Genomic DNA, 12,752 nt, shown 5'->3' with positions numbered 1-12,752 from the left:
ATCACAACCGGGGCACATAGAGGGCACTTGAAATAGTAATCTATTTCAAGTGTTCTCTATTTTACCTCATATGATAGAATGGGATATAAGAAAACTGTGAATTTCCTTTATAATGACAGTGTAACGTCCAGCCTATATTACAACCTTCTCTTGACCTTTCCTTTCTATCCAGTTCTCACAAAAAGCAAGTCTTATATTCAAGTGTGTAACTGCTTGCCTCAGTTTAAGTTGTATACTTCATAAAATTCTTATATTCACTGAATTCATTATTGTTGGAATTACCAGTATATTTAAAAATGCGCTAATCTTGGCGATGTAACATTCTTCCAATAAGCAAACATTGTCTGTTTAAGTTATCATTTGCCATCTTTTAAGTCATTCATCTCTTGCATGATTATTACAGTACAAAGTTATGTAAATATATTTCATATTTATTTGTTTATTACTTTTCACGTAATCTTTGATCAAATATTTGATAATCTCTTACAATCAGCCAAAATCTTTTCTGTTCCCATGGTAAATAAAGGAGTTTTTATTTCCTGAAACAACTGTAAGCCAACTCGTCGGCGTTGGTTAAAGTTTTTGATAAAGTTAAATATCTCTGTTACTATCAAAACTATTGACTTGAAACTACAACTGCTTATCAACCATCAAAGTCTTCACAAGGAGAAACAATCCCCATAACTCTGATTTGAATTTTGACAGAATTATGCCCCTTTTTAACTTAGAATTATTTTTGGTTAATGTTTTTGATAAAGTCATTTATCTCTGTTACTATCAAATACTTATTTACCATTTAAAGTCTTCACCAAGAAAAACAATCCCCATAACTCTGATCTGAATTTTGACAGAATTATACCCCTTTTTAACTTAGAATTTTTGGTTCATTTTTTTTGATAAAGTAAAATATCTCTGTTACTATCAAAGCTATTTATTTGAAACTTAAAATACTTATTTGCAATCAAAGTCTACACCAGCTGAAATAGTCCCCATTACTCTGATTTGAATTTTGACAGAATTATGCCCCTTTTTAACTTAGAATTTTTAGTGTTAGCTTTTGATAAAGTCAGATATCTCTGTTACTATAAAAGCTTTTGACTTGAAAATTACTATCAAAGTCTACACCAGCAAAACCAAACCCCATAACTCTGAGTTGAATTTTGACATAGTTATGCCTCTTTTTAACTTTGAATTTTTAGTTAAAGTTTTTGATAAAGTCAAATATCTCTGTTTTTTTTTTTAAATCTTGACTTGAAAGTTGAAATAGTTATTTACTATCAAAGTCTACACCAGGACAAACAATCCGCATTACTCTGATTTTAATTTTGACAGAATTATATCCCTTTTTAACTTAGTTTATTTTTGTTATTGGCAAAGCTCTTATTCAGAGTCAAGCACTGAGAAAGTGGAGTGCGCTGTCTTACGGACAGCTTTTGTTTGATATTTTTAGTCAAGACGTTTACATATCGCTGACCCCTATATTTATATATACTATATTTATACCCATATTTCAACATTGTGTTAATGCTGAAATCGACAACAGTTACATTTGAAAACCGGCGATAACTTCATTATTTCTACAGGAAACATATTAATGTGAGCACTCATTTTCTTAGTAAGATCATTTCTAGTTTCGATTCAATATTTGATAAAAGTTGTTTTCGAAATTTTTGGCACGTAGAACAAATAAAAAAAATCGGCCGGATTCACACATGCATGCACACCAGAAAAGGTAATTTAATCCTTGAGTTTATATAAGCGCCACGTTTGAAAATTTATCCTCTGAGTCTTTTAATCAATACGAAAGTATCGATCTCTCAACGGGAAAAATATCACATGCGCAGAAAAACAAAATAGCGCTGTTGCGCATGTGATATGAAATTACGGATCATATAACATGAAATTGAAAAATCATTGGGGAATATGATATATTATTCAAGTTAAACTAATGGGAATTTGCGTTTGGCATTCATGTGAGGTATAATAAAAGTAATTATCCGTCCATGCATTAACCGATACACCTGTATGCCACCAGTTTATAGAAAGAACGAAATAACCGTATTGTTAAAAACATTATATCTTAATTTCAGCTTAAATAGTTGATCTGAATTTATTATTTTGATACACTTAAATCATTTTCTGATGTCATAATATAATAATGTATTTTACATTTTTTTTGCATTGAGTTAAGTTCTTCCCAGCAATAATTCGGGTATAAATAGTGATTAAGGTATTAGATGCCTAATAGTAATGTTTACAAAATGGCATTTGCTTGGTATATTCTTAAAGGTGACCGTGTTTTGCACTGTTTAGCAATTTTTAAACAACTTTTACCGTGCCGCTTTTTATAAATTTTGTATAACTTATGGTATTTCCTCAAGCTCAGGAAGAGACAAATTTCAAAGTGATGGCCACTATCCAAAACGTTTGCAGAGAACTCATTTTACCATTAATTTTAATAAAAGAAACATCAAACTATTGGTAAACAAATATAAAACACAAAATAAAAATGTCAATATCATTTTTTCTAGGGTGCCTCAAGTAAACGGATTTAATGAGATAGAATTCTAACTTCAACAGTGAAAAAAAGGTCGAATCCTGTTTTGAATTTTGCTTACTTCATTCAAAAATAACCTTGGGGCAGACGTAAAACCTACCTAAATTTCTTCCACAATATGTAATCTAAAGAGTAAAAACAAAATAGAGAACTTTTACCGCATGTAACTCAATATTTTTAAAGATGTGTAACTCTACCCCTTCTGTTTAAGTCGTAAATTCACTCTGTACAGCAAGAAATCACTTATCATTATTTGTTTCCATTTTTGAACAAGAAATCAATTACAAGACTTGAAAGAAGTAAACACTTACTATAAAAAAGGAAAATAAGGAAAAACAATGGTCTTGGCTTGAACCTACGCCCCCTCCCCCTGAGAATTGCAGCAAAGGTAGGTTTATGGTAGGAATTGAATACTCTTCAAAAAGGAGGTACTCTATTAGGCTTCTGATACCTTAAATATTGATCAATGACTATCCGCAAGAGGGGCTACATGAAATTAAATAAAAAAAAAGTTTAAGAACATCGTTAGCAAAATGCTTCAAAATGATCAAGTCAAGACTTACGTATTATATTCCATGTTAGATGTTACCTTTAAACAATCGATGTTTCTTTTTTTATTTGCTTTTCATAATTTGAACCTTAAGGTACTATCTCTACTACTGTAGTATCAACAATTATTGTATCAGTAATTATCTTATCTTATGACTACACTTAAAAAAAGAGTAGTATGGTTAAAAAAACTTTAGTCATCGAAATGTAAGTAGGCTGCTGATTGGGTTACTGCGCATGAGTTTAATTTTGAGAAATAGTTGCTCGTTCAAGTATGTTTACAAGAATATCACTTTTTGCGGTGAATACCACTTTCTATAGGCTTTATGTGAACAGAAATTACAAGTCATACAATAAATAGCTATAATTAGCCATTCAAAATGACTCACTTGGCTAGAACTGGAGCTTGTAAAGGTTCGTCTTTTTGTCATCTTTATGACTTTTCAGTGTACATGAATGAAAAAATTAACGTCTGAAACTGAGAAATTGAGACATATCGAGTTATTTACAGCGCAAATAAGAAGTATGTATGGGCAAAATGTTGTCTTTACAAGTTCAAACAAAATCATCATGCATAATCTTTATGTATGTCAAACATGGAATATTTTAATTTTAGTAATAATAATATTTTAGTGTTGTTAACACGTACCTGTTGCTTTGTTTGTGTCAGTGTCGTCGGTTGTTTCTGAAAGGTATACAAATAAACAATACATGACAAAAACGGCTAAGTAGTAGCAAAAATAACAGGCAGTTATCACATTATTATAATTGACACATGAAAAAATAATAGGCAGTTATCACATTATTATAAATGACACATGAAAAAATAACAGGCAGTTATCACATTATTATAATTGACACATGAAAAAATAACAGGCATTTATCACATTATTATAATTGACACATGAAAAAATCATATCTCAAACAAATTTAGGAGAAAAAGCAACAGCGTGTTAAGTTCATATGCAAAGTCTGGAGCAAACATAATGCCAAACAAACAAGTCCAGAACATTATTACCACTGAATAACATAGATATATCCCATAATTCCTCAAAAATAAAAAAGAAAAAAAGATAGTAAAAAATACCGATTTCCTGCTGTAATAAAATTAGAAAAGTAGCCATGTTGGTAAATGAACCGCCTGTATTTAGTTTAGGCAGAAGATATCATGTTGAAAAATCATGTTGATTAATAATACGCACAAAATCATATCAAAATAATGTCATTTTGTTTTAAAACTGTATAAAGTTTGCAATTTCATTAAGGTTTAGGAGTATATTTTCAAACGCAGAAATATTTGGAAAACGAACAACATCTTTAGCAACAATCTACCTGACCATTACATGTTCTGCAATACTGTCCCGTACGATTGATACTTTAGATACAGTTTAAAGGCACGCGCTACAGTTTTTCCGGATGGGTCGATATTTACCCCAACACCGTGCCAATTTGGTGGTGTTTCTGGCATGAAGGGGGCAATTAGCACTCGAATGTAGTCCATATCAATATATAATGCAATGTTCCCGCCTAGTAAAGGCCATTTTCATGTCAGATATGAGCTTTATTGATGCTTGATTGTAAAAACGAATGTCCGCAGATGATTTTAAGCTACGTTATATGCTTCAAAAGTTGATTTGAAGCTGCCTTGTAAAATGAAAGTGAAAGTAGGTATTTCCCGATGTCTACCTACGCAATATATTAGCGTTTTCATCACGTGTCTCAGTCACGTGACCATGGTTTCACTGCATTATGGTCAATCCCATATTTTTGGGAATAGTTTGATTGCCTAAAGACAGACCTTCAAGACAAGGGTAGTCTCGCAGGAAGTGAAAGGCTAGAAACCTTGATAAAAATATGTTATAAGTAGGGATGGGAACGAATATTCGAATATTCGAATATTCGGAAATCGGTCGAATATTCGAATATGAAAACCAAATTCGAATATTCGTAAATTATTGTATATTTTTGCTCAAAATAAGTATCATTGATTTTGGGCAATATGAGCATGCTAATTCTACAGAATAAAACCATGTCATGTTTGTTTAACGAGTATCAAAAGATGTCCAATTAACAAGAAAATAGCAATGCATAATTGGCAGGGGCCATCGTTACGGATTAACAGTTTGCAACAGGCGTCAATGTGTCAGATTCATGTCAAAAGATGTCCAATTAACAAGAAAATTGCAATACATAATTACCTGGGGTCATCGCTACGGATTAACAGTTTGTATTAGGCGTAAATGTGATATCTTTATATCGTTTGTTCATTTTTATTGGCGCCTGTTTTATGTAACAAGCTGTAGATTTTTTTTTTTCGGAAACAATACCAAACTTGTAGATATTGCCGATCTTTTCGCAATATTTTGTACGACGTTTCAGACCATCCGCAGAATCGGTTTTCATCCGCAATCGGCCGTATTCGAATTAACTTTTGAAATACTTTATAATAAAATCAAGATAACATATGACTGATGCATAAGTTCATGTTGAAGTTTGCCTTACTTGCTTTTTACACGACGATTAAAAATTTTCAAGATGGCGGCGGTAATACAACAGCGCGTCACGTGTTTAAATGGGGCGACCTGCTATTTTTAGATAAAATTGCGACGGTCTAAATTATAATCGTTTTGATTTTTTGTATTATTTTGAAACTAAAACACTAAATTAGTTAAATATGTTCATGATTATACTGACAGAATCGTGAAATAAAATGCTAGGATCGGCGGGTTTTGCTAAGCAGGATCGGGTTACCCGAAGCAAACATTTTTTGGCCTTATTACGTACGATGATCCACGCTGTAAACAAATGAATACGTTGTGTATATGCCAATCACTTAATAAGAATTGAAAGCTTCCATTAAAACAAACCGAATATTCGAATATATTCGAATATGGCAAACCGAATATTCGAATATTGATTTCAGTATTCGTTCCCATCCCTAGTTATAAGTTGTTAATTTTATAAAGAAAATAGTAGCGGAGGCATTTAATACCTTCATACCTAAAATGAAAATTTCGCACTTCGTGAAAATTGCTTTAGCCGATGTAAAACTGGTACTTTCTGATCAGAATTGAGCAAAAAGCACCATTTTAAGACAAACGTGGCATATCATTTGCATATTTTGGGCAAATTTGAGATTTTTTTCGGAAAGTAGGCAAAATTCTGATTTTTAAGGTGATTCCCCACATCTCAGTTTTGCATCAGCGACACCATTTTAGGTAAGAATGACAGAAATCGATTATTTTTCGTGTACTTCTAGCTGTTTCTTGCAAACGAGTTATAGAAATCAGAAAAGTAAGGCCGTATGATACTATATTTAATGAAAAACTGGCATTATCTATGCCCCTGACACGTTTTTTGCAGGTGTGGACTGTCTGTCTGAATGGGACATAATTCCGACAGTAGCCATTCTTTCAAACTGAAAGTTGGCAAAATTGTTGACAATTGACTTACGTACAATAATTGACTGCAATAGAACGATTTTGAAAATTTTGGTATTTCTTATAGGCATGAAGGGGGCAATTAGCCGGATATGCCTCCGTGGTCCACTCGAATGTAGTCCATATCAATATATAGTGCAATTTTCCCGCCTAGTAAAGGCCATTTTCATGCCAGATATAAGCTTTATTGATGCTTAATTGTAAAAACGAATGTTCGCAGATGATTTTAAGCTACGTTATATGCTTCAAAAATTGATTTGAAGCTGCCTTGTAAAATGAAAGTGAAAGTAGGTATTTCTCGATGTCTACCTACGCAATATTAGCGTTTTCACTGCATTATGGTCAACCCCATATATTTTTGGGTATATTTTGATTGCTTAAAAACAGACCTTCAAGACAAGGGTAGTCTCGCAGGAAGTGAAAGGCTAGAAATCTTGATAAAAATATGTTATAAGTTGTTAATTTTATATAGAAAATAGTAGCGGAGGCATTTAATACCTTCATACTTAACTTCTAATCGATGTAGCTCACTGCATAGTTGGAGCGGTCTTCTGCGCATGCCCGGAAGTGATTATCTAATGTCGCGTACGGAAAAAATTCGCAAATTATTGTATGTTCGCGTGCATTTAATGTATAATATGTATAATATACTGACTGAAGGTTAGGGTAAGTATCACCATGGTTACAAAATATATACATTTAAAGTACTTTTAGTTCAAATTGCTTCAGTCCGACATATACTACAGTCTGTAATTTATACCGGCGCTCGAACTCTGCATTGAGTCACAGCTATTTCTAATCCCGTACCGTACTCATACCGTACATCCGTATTCGTAAACAATAGGTTTTGTTCGGAGAAAGGCGGAAACTTTCATCGTTCTATGACATCAAAATGCTTCAGAAACACCTTAGAATCCGCTTATTAAGAAATCTGCCGTTTGATAATTTGATATATCTCTAAGTCATTTTGCTCAAACACTGAAAGAGTATTTCGTACTAACCTGCGTTGTATAAATGCCCGCCACACCGAACCTCGATGTAATTTGATTTAAGCGAAATGTAATATGGTGACCTATCAATTTTCTTTTTGTTTCAGATTAGGTAGACATAACCAAAGGTATGTGCAGAGTTTGATCAAATTCTATTATGTGAAACTCGATAAAACAGCAGAAGTACCAACTTAAAATTGACAAAATTATGCAAAAATAGCCCTTGGGTCTGCTGAACAAGTATTCCTTTTTTTACAAAATCATTTTCTTTTGATTTCTCTGAGCATGTTTCAAATAGATATATTGTTTTCCGTTATAAAAATGCTTAGATATCAAATTTATGCTGATTACTGTACTTTACTAATATATATTTTAGGATTATAGAAATTTTGAAAAATGTTAAAAATAGCACCATATCTAGGGGCAAATTGAATTGAAACAAAGCTGGTGACCTAGTATTTTTTATTTCATTTTTCAATACATTATAACATGATCTTTTAATACAAAACATTTCATCAAAATATATTGAGAAAGAAAAATACGAAACTGTAGCGAGCGTCCTTTAAGGCGCTGAACTGTCCGAAAGTGTGATCCCTATTATAGCCCTTTTCAGGAATTCAATTTATATATCAGTACACTGTCTTGTGTTGCGTACATGTTTTATATGCTGTTCCATTGTCATATGAAAGATAATAGGTAAGGGTAGATTTCTCGGAATGACAGAGCAACAAAACCACAGCCCCAAAGCCACGCATTTGCAAAGTAGGCCCACAACAAAAAGAAGCTGTAGTGGAAAAACATTACAGACAGGTTGCTTCAAACATCTATCAAGTACATCTTAATTTATGCCAAATAAAGATAGAGGGGAAGGAAATGGGAAGTGGGGTTTGGAAGGAATTTGAAGGGGAAAGTGGAACAAGGATGTATATACAGAGGGAATGCTACGTTCCTTAATATCAGTCACACTACAACGTTAACCACAATACCGCAGACACTCATGTACCAAAGATAAACACACAACCTCACCCAACTTGATAACATAGAGAAACGAACAAGTAAGATACAAGAAAGCAGTACGGCACCGTTTTAGACTCACAAGCGTACAAACGCACACATACAAGTTAGCAAAAACAATCGTGTACCGTCTAAGGATTCCGGCAGCCGAAACAAAGGGGAGCCACGAAAACTTACTCAAAGAAAAGGGGAAGGGGATGCAAAAAGTAGCGTAAATTCAAGAGGAAAGGAGGGTGGGGTGTCAATAGGAGGAGTGAGGAGGGTAAAAACGCTTACAGACCATGTCAACCTCGCACTTACCCTATTTTCAACAAGTTAGACAACACAATGTAAATAACCTTTTCTCTCTATAATTTGATGCTGTTTTTTCTCATAATGTAAGACAAAGTCTTAACACACAAATGTCATTCGATTTAAAAACACGCGTACAAAATATTATCTCCATGGATCTAAACACACCAATAATGGCTTCGCTAAAACGGTTGAAATGACTGCATGTAAAAAGGAACTGATGTTATGTTACGTTGCTAATAAGTAGAACGAAGAATATGTCATAGATCATCATTAACATAAATAAATTACAAATTTGAGTTGAATGAACCAGTAGTAAGGGACGGGCTTTGTACACCCAGCTCAGCAGTTTCGACTCTTGTAAGGATATTTTTTATAGTTTTTACTCACTTGCCCTTTCACAGATATAGAGGTTTGAGGAAGAACAGGTTATATCATTCCATGATCCTGGTTCTGCCCGCCAAAAACAAACACAATCTTCATCCCTGTTTTCATGATTGTTAGGTTCCCCTGGATACCAATGTGAGATTCCTACGAGTGTTTTGCTAGTCACCCACTTCCATTGCCCTTCCACTTCTTTATCCGTGAGTCCAATGTAATACGAACAACTTCGATTCCCTAGAGAAAAATGTTGGGAAGACTACAAAGGTTATTGTGCTTAGAAATATTTGTTTGCTTTGTTAAAGACGTTTTTAAAGTATGGTGTGATGTTTATGAGCACAAAAAATCGTGTTGCACGGCCATACGATCTGTATATAGAGAATATTAGTGTTGAGGATAATCATTGCCCTAGATAATATTCCTATTTTTTTCGCTTATAAGACGCATTATTAGGAGTTATATTTCCAGTTCACGACAGTGGAGCATCTTAAAAGTGTGTATTACAAGGAAATCGCGATCTTCCCTTTACACAAATAACGTCACTACTAGACATACAGATACCTCAATTGGATGCAATCTTAACAAGATATCTTGATATGCAGGAGGAGTTCTGGTAAGTGCGCACACCATATCTTGAAAGTCAAGAGGAATTTGCTAAATTGGCACACCATATTTTGATTTTAAAGAAGAAATTTGCTAAATTGGCTCACCATACCATGAAACTCTGAAGGATTTTACTAAATGAGCACACCATATCTAGAAAGATAGTCAACGTTTTTCGACAACCAGTACTTTGTTGACACTATTTTCCATATTATGCCAAAGGGAATTTTTACTTTAGTAACAATATCCAGGTTAAAAACTCTGAAATCATATACACGTATAATTATACTAATCATAAGTGTAGTTATTCTGAGCTGCAAATGATCAAGTTTGTTTTCAAGTAATGCAAGGTCATAAATGCTTGTATTGGCACTTAATTTCTTATGCATCCCATAGCGTTCTTTAAGCTCCTTTTTGGTAAGATCAGCATGTGCTTCCTTGATAAAAATAATTCCCATATGTGAAAACATACAATGATGTATGTCGTCTTAAACAAGGGATGCAGCTAGGTCTACCAATTGCCTTTTGTATGTCAGGGATGCCTGAAGAATATGATACTTAAGTATTAAGATAGAAAAAAAGCGTTTGAAAATGTGGATGCATATTATGATGGAGAATCAACTCGCATAGCCTTCCTTCTATGACAAACAGCGTTTTTACGTTAAACTTTGCATAATATACTGTAAATTATTATAAATACTCATGTCCATTTGTACTCACTGTGTGTGCTTGCTTTTAATACAGTGGCAAGGAACGTATTTTCTTCGGAACTCTCGATTTCTACCAAATGACTTTGCAGCGCTGTACACTGATTCTTAAAAGAAAAGTATAGAAAGCATTGCAAACAAGGTTATAGAGCACATTTCTTACTAGAAAAGTAATTTTTTTTCTATTTCGCATTCACTGACATATTTAACCTTTAGTCCGCTTGCCGCAAGTGAGTCTTTTTTACCGACCAGCGCAGACCAAGATCAGCCTGCACATCCATACAAGCTGATCATGGTCTCCAGTGGTTGCTGTTCACTCAGTAAATGTTCAGTGAGCACCGTTCGAGAAATAAATGATGCTGCCCAATAAAATGATGGACCATTTCGTTTCGGAGTTTAGCAGGGTAAATGTTAATACAGGTTAATACAGATATTTGCGCTTAAAAAACCAAATGCAGAACATTTAAGATGTTTTAAACAGCAAAACAAACTAAACAAAGCAAACGAGAAACACGGAAATACCAACCTAAATATCAAATGTTTATTGCGACAAGTATTTAAAAAAATGATATAAAACAGCCATTGAATACACAATATTCAATTCTTGCATTATTATTAACACAGTTTATCAAAACCTGTGGTTTGAAATGATGCTAATGATCTAAACACCTTAACCTAAAGCCTGCTGGAGCCAACTGATTCTGCCTTTGCGACCAGTGCAAACTAAGAACAGCCTGCACATCCTTGCAGTCGTATCATGGTCTGCACTGTTCGCCAATTCAGTCAGTAAATTTTCAGTTAACACCCCTTCGAATAATAAATGTTATTGCCAAAATTGGACGAAAGACTAGTCCATTACAGAAATTGAGCAGGGTAAGGGTCAAGTAACAATACTTATTTACAAAGGCTTGGTCCCAGGTCAGCCTGTCAGGACTGAAATAGTAACAAGAGGACTCGTAACTTATCCATCCTTCAGAACAATCAGCACCTTAAACAAAAAACATCAATAAAAGAACGTGATTACTATGCAACTGAAAACAGAAGAAAACACTAGTAAAGAGTAGACAATTTTAGTAGGACAATTTTATATGAATTACCCTAACGTTTTGTTTTAAAACTAAACTCATCAAAGCTACTGTTAAGAACCGCGGCTGTTTTTTTTTTTATAAAAACTGTTGTAAATACTCCCATACCCTTAGCCTTCTAGAGGCAAGTCATTCTGCCTTTGCGACCAGTGCAGACCAGGATCAGGCTCATCATGGTCTGCAATGTCCGCTGTTCAGTCAGTACATTTTCAGTAACACCACTTTAAATAATAAATGGTATTGCCAGAATTGAATGATGGACCAGTCCATTATAGAAATTAAGCAACGTAGAGGTTCAAAGCTAAGTATTTATTTTGTTATCAGGATACTAGTATTTCAAGAATCTGAACGAAAATGTAAGTTTCAAAGGCATACATCCACGACTATATAAGTGTACCCCCCAAATTCAATAAACAACTCCAATCTTATCTGCTGCTTATCATCAATTATGTAACAGTTGCTGATTAGAGGGCAGTTAGCACAGCAGGAGTCCCAACTAGACCATGAAGTTGTGTGCAGAGGAGTTGAAAGAAATTAATTACCCTTCGGTGAATGTGGAATAATAATAACTATTATCATTTTGATATTATATAGATAATTTTTATTATTATGGTAATGTTATATCGATGATGATGATGATGATAATAATAATAGTAATAACAATAATTATTATTATCATCTATTATTATTATTATTTTTTTTATTTCTCATATTCATGCGATCACCATTATTTTAACATAATATTACTGGGCAAAATCAAATTATGTGTTACATCATTACTGATTTTTCAACTTCAGTAAGTTGCCAATAGTGCACTTTTTCATAATTTACCTAGTAACACTAAAATGCACATTTGGTTTTCTGTCTAGACAAATATTATTTACGTTTCAAGTTTATTTTTTTATTTTTTTCTGAAATATCACAAGTCTCTAGGCAGAAATTGAAAAAAAATGAAAACTTGCTTTTTTCCTAAAATAAGTTTCTTATTATTTTATAATTGTGTTTGATAAAAAATACATTTCTTTACATAAAATGCCAAAAATAGGTACAACTTTAATAGTTGTCAATATTTATGATTCCACTTCTTACTAACTGATACACTTGTAAGGTAGACTGACTCTCCAATAAACAATGAC

At 33.4% G+C, this 12,752-nt stretch overlaps 1 protein-coding gene across 5 annotated transcripts in view; it reads right to left on the bottom strand.

Moving 5' to 3' along the window:
- Positions 1-12,752, bottom strand: part of LOC123541692 (perlucin-like protein) — a 28,993-nt gene that overhangs the window by 3,516 nt on the left and 12,725 nt on the right. For 4 of the 5 annotated variants that reach the window (XM_045327221.2, XM_053531415.1, XM_045327220.2 and 1 more), the window contains exons 2-5: positions 11,434-11,519; positions 10,545-10,638; positions 9,231-9,458; positions 3,756-3,791 (exon numbers count right to left, since the gene is read on the bottom strand). In XM_045327221.2, the coding sequence (XP_045183156.2) occupies positions 3,756-3,791; positions 9,231-9,458; positions 10,545-10,638; positions 11,434-11,519 (444 nt within the window). The remainder of the gene's footprint in view (positions 1-3,755; positions 3,792-9,230; positions 9,459-10,544; positions 10,639-11,433; positions 11,520-12,752) is intronic. The other variant, XM_045327222.2, reaches the window with a different exon arrangement.

Source organism: Mercenaria mercenaria, chromosome 19 (assembly GCF_021730395.1).
Source record: "Mercenaria mercenaria strain notata chromosome 19, MADL_Memer_1, whole genome shotgun sequence".
In the NCBI taxonomy this organism is placed as follows: domain Eukaryota; kingdom Metazoa; phylum Mollusca; class Bivalvia; order Venerida; family Veneridae; genus Mercenaria; species Mercenaria mercenaria.
The sequence above is the reverse complement of the archived record's forward strand: the minus strand, read 5'-3'. Positions and strand labels throughout refer to the sequence as shown.